We start from the raw sequence: 19,777 nt of genomic DNA, 5'->3' as shown, positions 1-19,777 counted from the left end.
TAAATACCACACAAAGACATTTTAGCCAGTTTTGGCCAGCAGCAGTGGAAAGAAAACACCTCAATACCTTTATAAGCAAATTTATTTAGCTTTTTTATATGATATATATATATTGAGATATATATATATATGAAATATACCCACAAATTATTACAAAAGTGTCCCAACACAAGTTCTAGCACAGTACAGTAAAAAGTGGTATCCTAGGAGGAATATCTGAGATCTACAGTATCTTGGCTTCAAGAGGAAATACTTCCATTAGACATTGTAGGCAGAAGAGGACACATTTCCTCCATGGCCTGTCCAGTTAGTATGGATAAATACACCTGGCTTCGATAATAATTCATACGTATGTGCACCAAAGTAATCACGCTGAGCCTAGAATAAGAACACACACAAAATAGACAAATGAATATCAGAGTCTTATGAGTACTAGAAGTTGTACCTACTGATACTTGACTATAGGAATACTAGAAATAAGATTTGACTCCAATATTATAACATTCAAACTTATTTTCTCATTATTAGCAAAATCACTGCAATGAAACATTTACTAACATTTAGTAATTAAGAGTTCTGTAGAAAGACAAGTATATTATTTCTACTAGGTACTAATCTAAAAAACAAGTACTTACATACATCCTTAGGCTCAAAGATACTTACTTCTTTATAAAGAATTTTGATTCAAAGATATCATTACCCTTGGTTCACAGATGGAATACTAACACATGCTGGGCACTGTAATACCAATATCTCTGGTGTTCTTTATCCAGACATCTCATAGTATTTTACTGCTGTGAATTTCAGGTTTAACAGAGTTGTATTAGGCAATCTATGCCTTAATCTTTACAGTGTTGGAGTGATTAGGACATATTGCCATCATGGCCTTTAGGCCAGTATTTAAATAACAACATGATGATATTTCAGTAGCTAGAAGGTCTGCTACACTATTTCAGGCACCTACCTGAATCAGGTTAGCTGGTAATATTTCATGCCTGTATCCATCATAAAATGAAAGTGCTGTAGTGAAGCAGGGCATAGGGATACCAATCTGTACTCCAGTACTGATTACACGTCGCCAGGAGTCCTGGAAAAGAGTAAGGGAGGCGGGGGGTGGGCGGGAAAGAAAGAAAATAAGCAGTGCTCACTCAGAGCTATGTGCAGGCCTATGAACTATTCTAGTACAATAGCATGTACTGTTTCACATTACATGAAATCTAATGACCAAGTCTGAGCAAATGCAGCAGCAGATTCCTGATTTTACATAAACAAGGTTGATCCAAAATAATGGTAAGTAAGATAGAGTTAACAAATGGGACAATAAAAGTGCAGACATATACTGCACATGCAATCAAACCACGGCCGCAAGCAAGGATGATGTTCTTTCACATAAACATAATCAGTGCATCCCAAAAGCATCAACACAGCGGGGAACATACTGAGCAAACACTGAGGCACTTCCAGGACCTCTAATCAAGCACAGTACAAAGCCTGCCCAAAGGCATAAAAGGTCAGCACAATATTTCAGACAGACATGTGGATAATCCTCATTTCAACTGTACATGTGATTTAGTAACCTGCATGGAATATTCAGCTTCAGTTAAAAGAATTATTAATGATAATACATAACTTCTTTGTTGGTCAGATAATCTGGTTTTAGCGCTGCCTGTCAACTCCATCCAAATCAGGACGCTGTTTGGACAGACCTAGGTCTAATGAATGGCAGGTCTGAACACTGTTATTTTGGTGCTACCGCAAACAATGGTAACAGAACAGAGCTTTATACTCTGTACAACTGAAATCCAAGTGCACAGTAGGCGCAAGATGCAGGGCAGTGATGAGAATGTTCACACAGGCTAGACATTTTTTTCCTCACATCACAGTTCTTCTGAATTGCGAGATTTCTGCCTAAGACTCTTCTGTAACAGTAAAATGGAAACCTTAATTTTCTAATAGTAGCTTGGCTAGTATCAAAGAGAAGAACCATGACACAACAAGGACTATACGTTTGTTTGCTCCTGTGTTATCTTTAGGTTGACAGTACAAATATATCTTGCAACATCACATGAGACCTCGGTTCATTGCTTGATGTATCTGGACGCTGATTTATAAAGCAGTGCTTCAGTGATGGAACCCCCTTTTTTTCCTGTCATTTAGAACTAACATTCTCCAATTTTCTGATGAAATAGAGGCAAAGAGGCATTTGTAGGCATTTTTTCAAGGACAGGTTGCTAACCCTGGTGGCTGACAAAATTCTAATTTGGACCTCAGTATAGCCTACCTCATCACAGTAACTTTCTTGTTCAATTTCAACCAGCTCCAACTATGTAGTTTTTTTCCTGTCCTGATCCTATAAGACTGATACGTTCTACTAAAGAAGGGTACCTTGAAGCCATAGATGATGAATTCCTACACCCATACATTATGTGCATACAGATACACATACACAGTCCCAAGGAGCTTAAGGATTGGTTAGAGATCTTTGGGATTAAGGATGCTGAATTCTCTACCTTTTAATTTTTTTAGTCTAAATTTACTTGTGAAGGTAATTCCTGGGGAAGAAACTGAAGAAGTTCAGACTGTAAACTATTGGGTTTTTTATGCTCTTCCTTCCTTGGAAACTCACCTGACAGTTTTCAACAGCTGTCTTAAAGAAATCATCCAACAGCAAATTCTGGAGCTCAGGGTTTCGATCAAAAGCATCTTTGATTTTTCCCAGGAACACACTAGGCAGAACACATGTAAACCAGGAATAAAATTTCACAGCTTCCAACAAAGGTACAGAATCCCAAACTTACAAGTGCCAAAATTTGACTCAGGCAAACTCAGATTCCAAACATTGAGAAAGATGCAAACAAAACGAAGACCGAAGAAAATCTGCAGTAGCCAAACCACCACAGAATTGGCTTCATCTGGTAACCTTTAGTGCCGTCTACAGAAACAGCTTCTCAGTATCTTATCAGCAGATTAACTCCATGGATTTTCCAAGAAAATCTCTAGGCTTGTCAGTCTAGCACCCCATAAACTAAATAGCCTGCTCTTCTGCCCTCAGCAACTAAGTTACCTCCTCATCTTAATTACCTTCTGATGATGCAGCCTCCCCTCCACATTAGTGCAATGCCACCATAATTCAGTGTCCAGCCAAATTCTTTGGCTGCTTGTCTCAGCAGCATGAAGCCTTGAGCATATGAAATAATCTTGGAAGCATACAGGGCCTAAAAAAACAAATTCACAATCCAAGTGAAGTCCCACAAAGTTGAATGATTAACTTCACAGTCTACATGCTCTGTTTAGTCCACATCTCATTAGGGATTAGTAGAGAAGCCACATTCCAGCTATATGAGAACCCAAATATCCTTTCTAATTGTTGGAAAGTTTGGTTTCCACAGAGAGAGATCAAGAGTTATTATCCCCCTTACAAAGACAGGAGTGTTGAAGGGTGAAAAAGTAAGCTCCTGTGCATAAATTATGACTTCTGCACCCCAGGTAGTTGTCACTGCCCACTGTGGCTTAGACTTGAATTCCTTCAGGACTATTCTTTGGTCAGGAAAGACATTGGTCACACTGTGCTTTGTGGACACCACTAGACAACGCACAGTGGGATGGCTGAAAGCAGGAACCACTTGTCATGAAATGGAAACACAAAAACTCCTCACCAGGGTTTACAGCATCCAAAACCTGCTTTGATATGCAGCTTTAATACAGCACTCTGGCAAGCACAATGACTCACCTTGCGTATGTCCTCCAGAAAAGCTTTCTTGTTCCCACTGAACTGAGTCATTTTAGGCCCATCCAGCAGCTTACTGGCCTGTACTCTCTCATCCTTGAGGGAAGACAGGCACCGTGCAAACACAGCTTCACCTTTAAGTATGGTAGGAAAGGGGAGATAATTAGAAAGTTCAGCATTACTGTTAAGGTCTGAGATACTTGTCCTCAAGCACACAGTGAGAGCGCCACTGAATAATGAGCCACATACATACTGAAACAGTCACATGGGATGAGAGGTGTACAAATTAATTATTTCAACAGCATTACTGGGGAACAAAACTGCCAGTCAGCATAACGACTGGGTAAATATTGACTGATATAGCTTTCAAATGATGAAGAAAAAAAATAAGCCGCAAGTCATCTGCATGAAAATTTATCCTCAGGAACCTTCACCAGCTCTTAGTTTTAAGAATTTAGTTTTAAATCACTTCCTATCTTTAAAAGACAGACAGTGTTGCCCTGCAGTCTGGGGACAGGCCAAGGCTGAAGACTTCACTAATTATTGTTATCATGCTTTGAAGATAAAAAGCTGTTGCATAAATGCCAATTCACATTAACTAGATGTGCTCTGAAATACACACATGCAAAGTAAGAGCAATTAAAATCAAGAATAAATGAGCAGGTTCACTTATAAAAGGAAGTAAGTTCTACAAATCTACTAGACCCATAACACTAGTATTCAGAAGCCCGTAAGAAAGTTTTATAACATCACTAAGCAGGTTACTAAATGTCATTCGCCAGGGCCAAGCAGTATCTTCAGCACCTAAAGAGAAAGCCTGAATGACAATCTCTTGATCTGGCTCAGTCAATTCCTAATCATGCTGTTTTAAGTTGTACTTATTTGCAATTGAAGATAGTATTGTTAAATGGGAAAAAAAAAAAAAAAAAAAAGCTTCCTTTCCAGAGTCTGATAGAAGAAAAGCAATCAGGTTTATTACAGTCTTCATACTGAACTTTTCTTCTACCTTTTGAGTGAGTCGTGAATTACAACACCCCACCCCCCCCCCCCCCCATAAAAAATCAAAACCAAACAAACAAGACAACAACAAAAGATGAATGAATAATGTTTTCACAAGATTCTGGAACCTCTCTGCAGTAGGATTAACAGATCACATCAAAATCAGAACTGGCTCCCCTTCATTTATGCAAAAACTTCCTTCTACACTGGGGAGGAGAAGGGGGCGGGGGGGCGGAAATCAGGAAAAAGCAGGAGTAGCATGACTCTGCTTTTACAAACAGAACTCTGCACATCATGCTTATGCAGTGAAACCACACACACAGCAACTGCCCTATGAACGGCCATGTTTGTACAAAGGCTATTGCACATACTTCCCTATCTACTCATCATTACCTAACAATGTTCCCCTGGTACTGCAGAGGACTAGGGAGTGTCTCCTCCACCCTTGATCTTTGCAAGAACCCCAAACAGGAGAATATTAACAGCACAAGCGAGAAACACTGTTTCAAGCCTAGAACTGAAAGACTATAGCTGTAGTAACTTGTTTTGTAAAAATAGGTTATTGGAATGCAGCCATGTCTCTCTGATAGCTACCGCTGCAGTTACTCTCTTTCAGCCTACTACAGTTTTTAATAGCTTCTAATACAACAGGAGTTGACGAGCCAAGGGAAAGGAAAAAGAGGTAGAGAAAGCATGAAAATTAAAGCCAATCTGAGGGCAAAGAACCTGTTGAGTCATCTTATTTAGTCAACAAGAAAGGCTACACTGGACCTGTGGTAAGAGAACACTCTAAATGTGTTACAGATGTATTACAACTCCTGCGTCACAATTCAATTCAGAGGCCAGGTTAGATAAAAGGGTAGGTAACAAGACTGTTAGATATATGTAGGTGAACAGGTAAATTCTCACACTTTAGGGATATAATTCAAAGCAATAACAAAATATATTTCCATCACCCTAGTTTGGCTTTGGATCAGCAGCCTTATTAGCCACAAAACAAAAAACAGCAGCAGTCCAGAGTATATAAAGAAACATCTCAATCAACCTTTGTGGTGGAAAAACAGCAGCCACCATCACAGGGTAGCAGTCTGCTGCTATTCTCAAAAAAAATCGGTCTGTGCTCCTCAACCCGTAATACAGTCTGGCCCCCGTGTTCCTGTTTAGTCACACTAATGCTGGGTTAGGTAAGTCATACTGAAACACAGAAATGGAAGACTTAAGAATTATTTTTCAGATATCTACCTATGTCTTCAGAGAAGTCTAAATACTTATCAAGCAGTGGTCAATCAACAAGGTTTTGAGGGTGTCCTGCCCCCACCTTTTTTTTTTTTTTTTTTTTTTTTTTAACATTTTTAAGGCTATGATGGGATTTGGAGTAGCAGATAAGGTGGAGGATTACTGAGAGGAACATTGCATCAATCTAGCATGACACGTCTAGCACTGCACTTACGTTCACCTGTCACTGAGTCATCACCAGCACTGCGAAGATACCATGGACAAAGGCATGGTAACAGTACTACCGACATTTGAGAAACCAGGTAAAAACAAGCCCCACAAAGAAAAACAGTAAGAGCTCTCAAGGGCAGAAAGACTGCAACAGCTACACCTAGAAGAGCCTCTTCTGTGAGCCAAGCCCTAGTGTGGGCTCATTTCTGAGATTCCCTGTTACCATGCTCCTTACTGTGATGTGATACATGCAGGTAGAAAAGACGAGGTCAGATCGAAGAACCAGTTACCTATGAGTGTGACAGGGACTCCATATTCCAGGGCTGAAATGGCTGTCCACTTTCCTGTGCCTTTTTGTCCTGCGCTGTCCTTGATCTTTGGGAGGAGGTATTTGCCATCGCTGTCCTTGAATTTGAGAATATTGGCTGTGATTTCAATCAGGAAAGAGTCCAGCTCTGTCTTATTCCATTCCTGAAATACCTGGAAAAGGAGAAAAAGTGTATATGTATATACACACACATATATATACACACACACTGATTTACTATGTATCTACTATACGTATCGACTGATTTATTGATATATGTATACATACACATCCATATATGTATACATGCAGAAGCGGGTCATACCATCTCAGTTACTGGTTATTGGTACCCTGCCACATCTACCAATTATTTCAGCGCTGCTGAAAAGCCATTGTGCAGGAGCCCTGCACTGGAAGGACCACAGCCCAGACTCAGAGCTGCAGAGCACCCATCTCCAACTGGGAAGGCAGAGGCATAGCCCATCCTGTTGCCTGTCATCATAGGCACTGACGGCTGGAAACAGAACTACCCTTTCAAGACACATCATACGTACTGACTTGCTTCAATAAGGTCTTTGCAAGATTTGCCTGCTTGATTATAATGCTCAGTGTTTTACTACCTTTTTTATAATTTCTATCTCTACAGAAGAAGGTGCTTCCTGGGGAGAAATCAACTGCAGAATGGGAGAATTCAGACAACTTCTATAAAAATTCAGGCGTACGTGCTCGCTGCTCCCTACCTCATTTGAAGCTCAGGAATATTGTGCACTGCCCTTGGCAGAAGGCATATCAGAAAAATTAACTTCATGTACATACAGCAGCTTTACCCAAGCCCAGCTGCCTCCATCAACAGCAGCCAGCCACCGTGGCTCAAGAAGGCAAGACGCTAAAAACTACAGATTACCTTTGACATCTCATCATGCTCCATGCCCACCACATCTTTCATCAGGTGATAGGCCTCACAGATCAGCTGCATGTCTCCATATTCAATCCCATTGTGCACCATCTTCACAAAGTGTCCAGCACCCTCATCTCCTACCTGTCAGGAAACATCAAAAAACGCCATCAGCAACAGTGCTGTCACCACTTCCAGTGTTTAATACCTGCCTATAGCTTTCCTTCTGCCTAAAGGAAGGAAGAAAGGAAGCAAGCCCAGTGCTTGAAAACTGAAAGCTGAAAACACTGTGGGTCACAGATCCATTTAGCTCCCCCAGCACATGACCCAGCCATAAAACTTTGTCTTTCCATTGTATGGGATAAGTTATCAGAGATGGTAGATTTGAATTGAATGCAGTCAGCCAGAAAATCAACCCACTAATGTTGCTGGTTTTATTAAGGACAAACATGCATGAGCTTCAGCAACCAAACTACCTAAGCATGGATCTAACCACAAGTTAAGGTCAGTATCAAGTAAATATTTACCCAGTCACAACAAGGTTCCCCAGATCCCACTTTAGCAGCAATGCTTTGAAATATGGTCTTGATGTGGGGCCTGTGGGGAGAAATAATACGCCTCAGCAGATAGGCAGAGGACACAAATACCACAAGAAAAAAAAAAAAAAAAACAAAACTTCGGTATGATGCATCCTTCTGCAACCTGCCAAAAGGCACCTTGGGATGAGGGCATCCTGGCAGGCTGACGACCCAGCACACAGAAATGTCCAATAAAATGCATGTTTTTCCCAGAACTAGACACTGTTTGCAAGAAATGGGGACAACCCATGTCATGCTTACAGCACCGTGCAGACAAACTTAATGTACCTAAAGGAGTCCAAATATTATCTTCTCCATTTTAGAAATGGGGAAATAGAGGCAGGTTATGATACAGTCTCACACTCGAGAGAGGATCAGTGGCAGAGCCGAAACAAAATCCCATTCTGTTCTATAGCCACAAGAAAAATCCAGAGTGATCTGGCAGGAAGAAACTCCATGAATGCAAGTCAGGATATAGTTATCTGCATTACTGCAGTAATTAGGAGCTTCTGTCATTGCCAGGCTCCCCAGGTGTAGTACATTGCTTAGCCAACAGGACAGCATTACAGAATGCCAAGTTTGGAGCAACCTAAAGTGACCACTGGGAAAGGAGCATGGCTGGCACATGGGCTGCAGGTGCTGTGAAAGAGCTGGGGGACAAAGTTCAGGTCAGGGTGGCACATAGAAGTTGTCTTTACTGAGCTGTTTATGGCAAAAAGATGGTCACACAGCAGATTACTGTTATGTTGTTTGTGGCTTTGTGCCGTCAAATTTGAACAGGCTGATATTGGTATGAAATGCCAATGCAAACGGACAGGGACTTAAGAGATTCCAAGGCTCAGGTAAAGCCCGGACACGCATTTTCTGTGTACATTGACAGAGAGAATGAGCAACCAGGGATAAAGTCTAATATGAACACTGATGTACAGTCCTTTACACTAACATGAATACAAAACAGCAAGACAGCATGGCAAAAACTTGCAAAAAAATTAATGTATTCAATAGTCAGTACAAACATGTACTGAAGCCTCCTTTTATAATGTGTGTCATTGCAGGGATGTTTGCGGCTGCCTGTTTCATGGTTAACAGTTTTCCAAGCATGTTGGCCCCTAAAAGAAAAACCATAATCAAGAACAGAACTTTTTAAAAATTTAAGCCAAATTCTTTTTACCCCTGGTACGCATTTCTCCCTTCAGATTTCTGTAGGTACTACTTTGCCTGTGAATTCCTGGAAGAAAAACCTGCCTTTGTTCTGCTTGCCGAGAAAGCTCAGCACTGCCCCGTGACCCCAGCTAGGCTGAGAAATCTTGAGCCTTGAGGAAGTGGGATGGCAACATATCTTGTTCTCTCCACACCCACGCCCGCCTCCTTCCCTCCCTCAGCTCTCAACGTGAATAGAAGATGATTGTTGCAGACCATTCTGAAGAAGAATATTCTAGCTCGTGCTTACCAGGCTTCTTTGGCTCCTCCTGGCATGAGTGAAGGACCGTATCTGGCACCCTCCTCTCCACCACTAACACCGCTTCCGACAAACAAGATGCCCTTTTCCTGTAGTTCCTTACAACGTCTCTGGAACAAAGAGCAGAGCAGCATTATTTAATTTCTTTTAATGCCAGAGCCTTACAAAGAAAGGTTAGCAATTCAGACCTAAAATTAGGTTTTCAATTTTGCTTTGGACACAATAGAAGACAACTTTAGAGAAAACTTGTACATACACCAAAATGAACATTAGGAAACTTCCTGTTGCTTTGACATGGATCCTTGCAAAAGAGATATGCTGAGAAAACAAAGTCCTTATAAGCACTGGATAGAAAAGAGCAGTACTGAGGCTGGAAAAGGCTCAGAATTAAGTGTCAGGTGATACATGCTGTGTGCAAAGATGTGGGGGAGGCAGATTAGGCCCAAGGTGGAGTTGCTGAGTTCATTGCAGAGTGAAGGTGCAAGCATGGACAACTATAAGGGAAACTAATTCCCTCTGACTGGGAGAGAAGCACAGGCTGAGATCCCTAAGGGGACCTGCAAGCTCTCCAAGTATTAATCCTCATTTAGTATCTGTTTTTTACTCTGGCATGGCCAATACACTTATCCAAGATCAGGATGCCAAAGCAGAAAGACTAATACCAGCACTCCTTCTAAGATTCAGAAGTACTGATCTGAATGCAGTATTTTCATGCAAGCATCCCAGATATGCTAACATAACTTCTAGAGTTACAGCCTGCTCACAAGCAGGCTTTTTGGTTTTTTTTTTTTTTTTTTTGAAAAACAGATAATTACTCTGCTGTTTTCATTACCAAGACAGCCAAACCAGCAGTTCTCTCTTCCTGGATCTTCCCGTGGTCGTGTAGGATTAAGATATAACAACAAATCCATAAATATCCTTAGATTTTCAAATTTCCCTGAAAACTCTTTAAGATTGTAACAGGAAATTTTCTAAAGGCCTTCACTCTTTAAAAGATGTCAAAAAAATTATTCTTTGATGATATGGGCAACTTTTATAAAAATATACTTATAGAACAGTCCTTAACTACTATAACAATTGCTTTTTAATAGGCTGTGTGATCTAGTTTCGCAGAGATAACTCAGTTTGGCCTTCCCTGAGCAGAGGGGAGATGGCATCTTATTGACTGACTATTCTGATGATCAGAGGAGAAAGAATCACGTGTATTTTATTCATCCGCTTTGGGTAGAGAACAGGCTTACCGTGGTATCTCTATACTCAGAATTCCCACCATCAATTATTATGTCTCCAGTCTCCAACAATGGTACCTGCCAAAAAAAAAAATCAGCATTTTGGTTTTCTCCATGCATTCAAAACCTCATTAATGATGAATAATTGAGATCTTCCAGAGAAAATTTCTCCAAAAGAGAGCAAGAAGTCACAGGTAGAAGGAATGTTTGCCTCACCAATTTATTGATGAAGTCATCCACTGCTTTTCCAGCCTTCACCAGCAAGATAATGCGACGGGGCTTCTTTAACTTAGAGACCATCTCTTCCAGGCTGTGAGCACCAATCACTTTGGTTCCCTTGGCCTCATTGGCCAGAAAGTCATCCACTTTGGAAACCGTCCTGTTAAAAGCACAAACCTGGGGGAGCAAGAAAATATGCTAATAAAAGCTGCTAACAGACAGTAACTTTAGGTCAGACTACAAATTATACAAGCAAGGTTCAACATCACGTGGTCTCGCATTTCCACCTTCCCTAAAGACACAGAGCTGGGATGAACCTGCAGCATGTCGTTGCAAGTGCCTTGGGAACCTATGGTTAATGGCCAAGCCCAAAGCAAACTTCAGGGAAAAATCATACATAAGTAACACATCAGGTGGCTAGCTGAGTACAGGCATGCACTGCTGTTTTTCTCTGGAAACAGGACAAAGGGCAGCCTAGTTTATAACTAAAAAGAGAAAACAACACCCATTAGACCATCAAATGGGAAAAAAACCCAAAACAAAACCACACAACACAAAATGCTCAGCTCCCATCCCAAGTGCTAGTAAGTCAGCCTTTCTGAACAACATTTTCCTTTGCTTACCACGAAGCCATGGTCGTTCATGTTCAAAATAAGGTTTTGACCCATCACAGCCAGTCCAATCAAAGCAATGTCAGCCCTGGAATGTGGAAGAACAAAAATGCCAGGTAAGTCTCATTTGGAGTGATCTAGCACTAGCATCCATACCCTCTGTTCTGATCTTGCCAACCGCTAGGCTAGCCCATCCCTTTATAACAAATGTTAGAAGAGAGCTGTAGCACATGCTCTGAACTGATTCTGTAGGCTCTTACAGCAAGAGATCCTTGTGGCTCCCAGTTAGTCCAGCAGGCAGAGTGGAGACCAAGATATAGCATGTTTCAAGTCACCAAAATTTCTTCCCAAGTACCAAGGCACAACCAGATGAGTAAAAAAAAGTAAGCTATGCGAAACATTGCACTAGGAGGCAGGGAGTAAAGTGAGTGCCTCCAATACATCACTGATGGATCCAGCTCTGCCGCAGCTCCATATTTAACAGATGCTGCACTAGAACATCACGTCTGAACACCACACTATATTTTTGTTTCTGCAATGTAAACTATCTCGGATTTGAGGCAAGCAAAGAAAAAGAGGGAAAAAAAGAGGATATTCTGCTAGAGGCTGCCGAGTTCAGCTTGCAAGAGGTGTGCGTGTAGAGAAACCCAACCTGCCTACTTCTGTTCCTCGGCTCAGGAACAAGTTTCCTGCTTCACGGCCATGACTCCAAAACGGATCGCTCCCAGATTTTGTCAAAAAGCCTCTCCGTCAACTGCCTTATTCTCCTTGGCGGTCCCTCAGCCGCCGCAGAACCTCTAACGGTGAAAATCCAACCCGCCCTCGGCGGCCCCATCCCCTCCTCCCTCCCGGACACACCGCCGAACCGGCCAAACGGGGACCGCACGGGATCACCCGCCTCCCCCAAACCAGCCCGCCGAAAAACTCGGTTTTGCAGAAAACCACCCGGCGGAGGCGAGAGGCTAGAAAAGACTCCCGCCTCCCCCTCAGCCCGCCGGGGGCACACTGCCGGCTTCCCACACCCCCCCCCCCCCCGCCAACGGTCTCTGAGGCCTTTCCCGTGAGCGGGGGGCACCCCGCCCGCCTCTCACACCACCACGAGCCGGTTTCAGCGCTGCCCCCACCCCCAAAGGCAGCCGTGCCGAGACCCCGCCGACGGAGAGACGGCCCCCCCCGCCCGCCCGCACTCACTCAGCCATCGCGGCGGCGCTGAGGGGAACGGGCGGCGGCGGCGTCGTCTCTCAGGGCTCGGCCTGCGGCGCGCGCCCGCTCGGCCCTCAGCTGCGCGGGCGGGGCGCGGCGGAGCGCGCCCCATTGGTTCTTGCCGCGAGTCCCGCCCACCCGCCCATGGGCCGATGGTTGCGGCGCCTCGCCCCCTTAAAGGGGAAGCGGGCGGGCGAAAAACCGCGTCTCCCGCACGGACCCGGCGCTCTGGGTTGCCACGCCGTTGCCCAAAAACGGGGCAGGGGCAGCAAGTGAGGGAAGGTGTCGTCGTCCCCCAACACCCGAACGGGTTCCCCGGTCGGTAGCGGTGCTGTCCTTCGGGGGTTAACGCTCCGACGCCGCCGGCTAGGCCAGAGGTGTCCCCGAAGGCCAGCGCCGCGCCAGGCCGCACCGCCCGCTGCGGGAGGGAGTCGGCCTCCAGCCGGCGGGCAGCGCGCATGGCGTGTCTTTTCTCTCCTTTAATTACCGAGTATTCGTTGCCTTAAAATAAAGCTGTTGAAACACCTCCCTAGGCTGCAGTCACCACCTCGGATATCAGTTTGTCTTTGAGGCGTCCTAGAATTCGGGCAAAAGAAAACCCAAGAAACCTGCCCATCCGTCAGCATCGAGATTAAAATGAGGTGTAAGAGAAGAAAGCTAGTTCCCTACCTTCGCTCCATGACAGTCAGATGCATCGTCGAGACGCACCTACATTTTAAGCATGTTTACTTTCTATTGAAGGCACATTGTAAACATGAAGACTGGCAGCAAACTGACCCATCACAGTTTTTGTTCACCTTTTTTTTGGGGAGGGCATTGGGAGTGAATGAACCTGAAAGCAGTAAAACAGATAGCAGCTTCTCTGAAGTATTAAATAAACTGTCTACCGAGCAACTAGAAAATGTTAACAGGTTACTGAAGTGCCTAACTGGGAAAAAAAAAAGGAATTGGCAACAGCAGCAAGAAGCCAGCAAGACACCCGTAGTAGCTTTTCAGATAAAGAACAGATCCAGCCAGCAGCCTGATTGAAGTATTTTGCCATCATGCAGCTGTTTTACAGTTACGAGAGGTGTTTGACAGCAAGCGGTGCCCCATTTTTGTAGGACGTAAAAGCTTTGGGAATGCCGTGTCCAGTTTCCTCACCATGACTTTTAAAAGCTACAAAGAACTTCCCACTTCCAGACCAAGATGAGAACAACTCACGGGGATTCCCTGACACATCTTTGTCCGCAGAGCTGGTACCTTATACTTTGCTGTTATGTTTTGGTGGTTTGATTTCACACACTTCCTGTCATTTTTAACGGTCACCCCCAGATAAGCAAGTCCGGTATTGGTAGCACTATGACACCCTGATTTTATCTTTCAAGCAAAAGAATCTTTTGAAAGCATCCAAAACCTACTTAGAAATGCTGCATAACATATCAAAGGGAAAAGGATGAGGAAGGATAAGAAGGGCCTCTCATCTTCCTCAAGAACAGCCTAGACAAATTTCTTTTCACAAAAGCGTAAGCTTGTTCAGGACAGGTTTTCAATATAAGATACTAGTAATTAAATCGTAATAAAAGGAACACACATTATATCTGCTAATGCACTGGTTGTACCTTTATTGTTTCACCTCGTTCGCTAACAATTCAGTGGTGCAAGGTTACCATACACAGTTAGATATCTGCATTGCACACCTAAGGCTATACAGCAAATGGATCAGAATTAGTACAAATACATGAACTATATTTACATTTTGTATACTCAAGCTCCAAATATTGAATATATTTACAAAATAAAATAAGAAAATGAAAACCTGAAATTAATGTACAGTGTTGCTGATACACTCCTTCGCTGGGATGAAATCAGTTTGCAAAGAGATTTGTTCAAGAAGGCCACTTATACAGCATATACCTTGTATACCTTGTGTACAGAGAGATTAAACAGGGAAATGGGGACCCCAATTGAAAAAAAAAAAAGTATGTATTTCAGTGCAACAGCATGTCTAATGTCCAAATTCAAGAACCTTAGTCAACTGCACATGAAGTATGAACAAGCGGAGTGGAAAATAAAGAACTGATCCTGGGAAGTGCTGATCATTCAAGAGTCCCTCTGCTTCTAGTCCCTGGTTTCAAGGCAAGCAAGAGGTAGTTCGGTACTGCTCAGGATCAGGCCATTAACCTGGCAACATTAAGAATTAAGACTTATGACCTCCATACCCTCAGTTTTCTGAATACATAGCTGATCCTGTTAATTTAAAAACTGTTCCAAATAACATTGGACACAACCGTCTGGTTAGCGTTGGACTAGTTTTGATTTCAAATACTTAGAATGCATAAATGGCCTTCTGAACAAAAAAAAAGTCAATCCTGTTCTTGAACAGCTCATGTTTTTAAACAAGGAAGCACAAAATTAATACATTCCTGCTACATACAGTACAGTTCAGACCACATATTGGGGTTATTAACCACAATGGAGAGATGCAATGCACACAGGTTAGAGACCCATTTTAAAGTACATTCAGCAAACCGTTCCAGAGCAGCATTAGTATCCTTCCTTTGAGCAGCAAGTTAACAGCTGCATCTTCAACAAAAACACCCACCACAGTATAAACTAACACAAACTAGGGCTGTGCAAGAGTACCAGAAAGATGCATATTCATAGGCAGTTATTAGTTGATTGTATAGTACCAATGGGTGTTATACCAAAGCTAATCCTCTTTCTTATCTAATGTGCAATTAATTACAGATGTATAAATATACAATACATTACATAAAATTAAATCCCTGTAAATTAGATAACAAGCAGCAAAAAGTAAAGTCTTTGCTTTGAAATACCTTGCTAATCAGTAATAAGGACTATTAGACACTGACCAAAAAACCCCACTTCCTCAGTGGTCGGGAAATAACATTCCCTTCCCTTCTGCATCCCAGAATATAGGAATCTTCTTTGAAAAGGTACTTAAAGTGCATTTCTAAAATACAGTATAGGAGGTTTAGTTTCGTTTTAAAATATCCAGGAAGCTCCAACACCGACGACATGATTTTCAATGAACAAAAAAAGATAATTTTCTCCTTCCTTTTAGTGAAGAACAAAAACCCAAACTACAGCACAGTTTCACGCTGGTTCTCTCCAAGGAATGCCTATCAAGTTTACTACTAGTGCTTATGCTCAATGGGCTGGCAGGCCCACGGCATGATGCCTCATCTCCAGTGGCTGAGTCCCAAGAGCTGTCTGACTCCAGGACTTCACATACACGCAGCACGTAACCAAGAGTGGGTTTTTAAGTGTCAAGAGAAGGCAGCTTAGCACGTTTTTCCCTTCTTGCTCTGTTTCTAAAAAGAAATTTCTAACATGTTGGGCTAGATCAAAAAAGCTTTGAAGTGAATGGAAATCCACTTTTTTTTTTTTCTTTGTTATCCTTTTAAAGAAAACTTGAATTGATTTCAGTCCAGTTTCAAGTAGGGAAACTGATGTCTCAAAGTAGGCTTCAATAACTGGTGAAAAACTGTGACTGTATGCTTTTATGTCAGACCTGAAAATAGTAATGCCCATTTGAACTCCACACAACAAGAATCTATTTTGTCACAGATTATGCAGCTTTAAGAGATACTGATGCTTAAAAATAGAATTTTGCTCTTCTGATGATCTGTTATCCACATAGACATCAAGTCATCAGAAGCTGCTTGGAGTCTTTAGATAGAAGAGTAACATTTATGCAACACAGCTGTAACACTTCCAGCTCTGTTTATACAAGCATATAAGCATCTGTCTCTTCCTGCTTTTAAAGGAAGATCCCTTAATCATGTTTCTATGCAATGCCTATATCCCCTTAGTTCATTTTCTAGCTTATCCAAAGCAAAGACTTAGCAAACTAGTTTTCTTCTAGTTAAAAAAAGAAAAAGATAAAAATTAAAATGCTCTCAGTGTGTCACAAAATACCACCACCTAAATCACTATGCCTCCTCAAACTGGTTCCACTTTCATTATAAACAGCGGTGATGGCAGCAACAACTTAGTGCTTAAAATTAACCTAATTCTTGAGATCGGCTTAGCTCCAGCTTGAGGAGCCCTCTTGCAGCACTAGCAGTCTTACTTATCCACACACTGGAACTGCATTATCATCCATTGCATAACAAAGGAATATCATCACTGTATTAAGAGTCACACACAATTAAACAAGACAAAACCAGAAGAAAGAAAACAAAACAAAACATCCCTATTATGCTCCTGGGTCCCCAGGATGCTCCCTCACTCTGGCTTCCAGTTCTGAAATAAATCTGAGGACCACAGGAGATAGCATAAGTACATGATTTAGCTTGAATACTATGTCAAAATATAATGTCCTAGCAAGTGTCAGACTCCATCTCCCTGCTCCTTTGCCAACCATGCTTTTAGGAGGTCTCATTATGCATTGCACTTTACTGAAGAATGAAAACCCCATAAAGATAAAAAATTGCTCAACTGATGTCAGTCCCATGTACACTTTTGACCACAGAATTTCCAATTCATGGCATGACTGCTGATGAGTGAGCTGAATCAAAATTACCTTCTTGAGCTGGAGTGTGCCTAGATGTGCCTACTGTAATAGCGGAACAAACCCCTTTTACCTCTCCCTTGAGAGGTCTGAACCTCAGGATGAAATTCCTGTACATTCCCCACGATCACAGCTAGCCCTATCAATGCCCAAAGTAAGTCAAGAAAGTATAGCACAGCGGTCTGAAACATAGTAAAAGAAAACAAACAATTCCCCTCCCCCCTCCCCCAACCTAAGAAAGACAAGTTCACTTTTCAGAAAGGAAATCCATTCTGCTTTCCTTTCTTGGGGCAAGGACCAAAACTTTGGCCACAAGGAGAACTTATATTGTCAGTCAAGAACTAACACCACCCAGCTGATCTCCAAGAAGCCAATTATTACACCCCACTGACCAGGACCAGAGTCCACTTGATCCATTCTCCAGGAAGGATTAATTCTGAAGTTTAACTAGGGGGTTTTAGCTGATGAAAACTGTAGCAGGGAAATTCAGAGACGTTCAACAGTTATTCCAAAAGGAAGTGAAAGTGTCCTGCTGTTCCCTGGAGAATACTGCGAGTGCTAGGTCTAGAAAGTATTTTGTAGACAGAGGATGCTTTCCCCATGAACAGATGGAACGTCATCTGAGTATTACAGATAAAGGATGCATGCATAAAGCAGGCCTTTCAGAATGATGCCGTCGAGCAGTCTATCCTAACATACCAATGACAACCGTGAATCTCTTCCAAGAGAGGTGAGAACTGTTGCTACAGGACCTCAGAAGTCAGGACTAAAAGCAGAAAGAGGAGATACTGCCCTCCGGTGGTGATCTCCTCAAAGCGCTCTGGGGAACAACCACACTGTGCCGTTTCCGCTTAACACTCTCCATCTGTCAAAGTCGAGGCTGAGCATCTAAAACTTTAGGAATTCTATCTAATATTTCAGCGATGTGGTTTATTTTTCCTCACATCAGCACAAGTTCCATCTCCTCCGCTCAGTTCAGAGGCAGAGGAGTAAGTGTTAATGTTTTGGGAAAGAGTTAAAGCCAAGCCCTGTTCACCTGCAACCCCACAGCAAGGGTTTAAAGGCAGATTATTCTAGCCAGCCCCTCTTGGTTTGTTCCCTATCTTTTTCCAGCTCATGCCTTAGCCTGTTGGACCCTGGAAACTCAAAAACTTACACCAAGTCCAAAATCCAGTCTGCCCAGATAGATTTGTCCAATATCAGCTTTCAACAGAGTTTAAATTAGAGGCTGGATCCAGAAAGCCTGAGGAGCTATTGCAGTTCCTGGCTGGGTAACGTCTACATAGAAGAATTTATCTTTCCCTGGCATTAGAACTTTGCCCTGAGGGAACCAATGACTACTGCCAAGTCACAAACTGAATGAAAAAACCTGCAGCAGTCTAGACAGACAACAATGGACAGTGGGACAGACACCAAAAGGTCAGTTAGAATGGGAAAACAATTGTTATAAGAAAAAATAAATAATTTTTTTTTCTTTTTAGAGTCGTGCATAATAACTCCATTTTTTTCTTTTTTTTTTTTCTTTCTCTTTTTGTTTGGCCACATGCTACTAGTACAACTCTCAGTACAAGTGAAAAGAAACAAGGTAGGGTTAGAATACCTAGAAAATGTGCTGAAGGAGTTGGGAAGGTAGGGGATGTTAAGCCACAGGATTACATACAAGAGAAACTGTCAAGAATCACAAAGAGAAAATGAGAGGTAACACTTTATCTATCAGAAGGTGAGTTAGAACAGATGAGAACATTACATGGACTCAGTACTTCAGCTGGCCCGTGCGTCTTCGAGCCAGTTTTGACCTGCGCAAGAAAGAAGTAAAAAAGTATTTGTTGAATTCTGGAAGTTTATTTTTCTTCCCTCCCCACAGTTTGTCCACTTTTTTTTTAAAATCCTTTCGTATCGTCCTAGTTTACTCGGTATATTTAGAAAGTAAAACGTATCAAAGGGTGTAATGAGAAAGACTTCTCACTCTTCTGCTGTGCTCTTTTCAAGATGGGATCTTTTTAAGGACTGCACTATTAAGAAATTATTTGATGCTGTACCGTAATATCTTAGTTTTAAATTATTTTTTTTTTACTGAAAGGAAGAGCTACTGTAGTGTAGTAAGATCCCTTCAGCAAGCAGGGGATGTCTGTGACCTATGTTAAAGGGAAGGCTTCTAGAGAAGTTCAAAAAAGGGAAGGAAATGAGAATATCTGCTTTAGCTCGCAATCAAGAGAACGAAAAGGCAGTCCAGACCCGCCTGCACAGAGGTAGTGAGAAGCTTTATGAATTTGTAAAATAGCAATACAAACAAACCCTTTTGTGGCCTCCAAATGTAGTATTGTATGAAGCATACCACGCATGTTCAAACTGGCTACATCCGTTAAGAATGTCACAAGCCAAAGCAACAGCCACTGCATTTCCTGAAATACAGGGCTTGTTTGACCTTTTTATTACTTTTTTTTTGTTGCACACCCTCCTCCCTCCTTCAGTTCACCCATCGTGTCAAATTCTTCAGAACAAGATTAAATTCTGTGACAACCTAGCTGCCTCTTTGCTTATGACTATTTCACTATCTTTATGCTTTGCAGCATTGTCTGCCCATG

At 42.2% G+C, this 19,777-nt stretch overlaps 2 protein-coding genes across 27 annotated transcripts in view; both read right to left on the bottom strand.

The window, feature by feature from the left end:
* Positions 1-64: 64 nt before the first annotated feature.
* On the bottom strand, positions 65-12,793 carry PGD (phosphogluconate dehydrogenase). Its single transcript, XM_030017438.2, has 13 exons — positions 12,662-12,793; positions 11,483-11,558; positions 10,857-11,036; positions 10,653-10,718; positions 9,403-9,521; positions 7,902-7,971; positions 7,384-7,518; positions 6,463-6,652; positions 3,731-3,861; positions 3,082-3,215; positions 2,627-2,726; positions 965-1,087; positions 65-378 (listed from the first exon to the last, which is right to left on the bottom strand). The coding sequence occupies exons 1-13, from the start codon at positions 12,667-12,669 to the stop codon at positions 259-261; spliced, it is 1,452 nt and encodes a 483-aa protein (XP_029873298.1). The 5' UTR covers positions 12,670-12,793; the 3' UTR covers positions 65-258.
* A 1,459-nt stretch (positions 12,794-14,252) lies between these two features.
* KIF1B (kinesin family member 1B) overlaps positions 14,253-19,777 on the bottom strand; it is a 98,736-nt gene continuing 93,211 nt past the window's right edge. For all 26 annotated transcript variants that reach the window (XM_030017409.2, XM_030017411.1, XM_030017418.1 and 23 more), the window contains one exon: positions 14,253-18,988. In XM_030017409.2, coding sequence (XP_029873269.1) covers positions 18,946-18,988 — 43 coding nt within the window. In that variant the 3' untranslated portion in view covers positions 14,253-18,945. The remainder of the gene's footprint in view (positions 18,989-19,777) is intronic.

The sequence above is a fragment of the Aquila chrysaetos genome, chromosome 6 (genome assembly GCF_900496995.4).
Source record: "Aquila chrysaetos chrysaetos chromosome 6, bAquChr1.4, whole genome shotgun sequence".
Classification (NCBI taxonomy): domain Eukaryota; kingdom Metazoa; phylum Chordata; class Aves; order Accipitriformes; family Accipitridae; genus Aquila; species Aquila chrysaetos.
Note: the sequence above shows the minus strand (reverse complement) of the source record. Positions and strands in the feature narration are given on the sequence as shown.

Coding starts and splice junctions, on each gene's coding strand:
- PGD (XM_030017438.2), bottom strand. Junction 11,037..11,482: donor TGAACGACCATGGCTTCGTG/GTAAGCAAAGGA, acceptor TTGCTCCCCCAG/GTTTGTGCTTTTAACAGGAC. Junction 9,522..10,652: donor CTGAGTATAGAGATACCACG/GTAAGCCTGTTC, acceptor TCTTTGTTCCAG/AGACGTTGTAAGGAACTACA.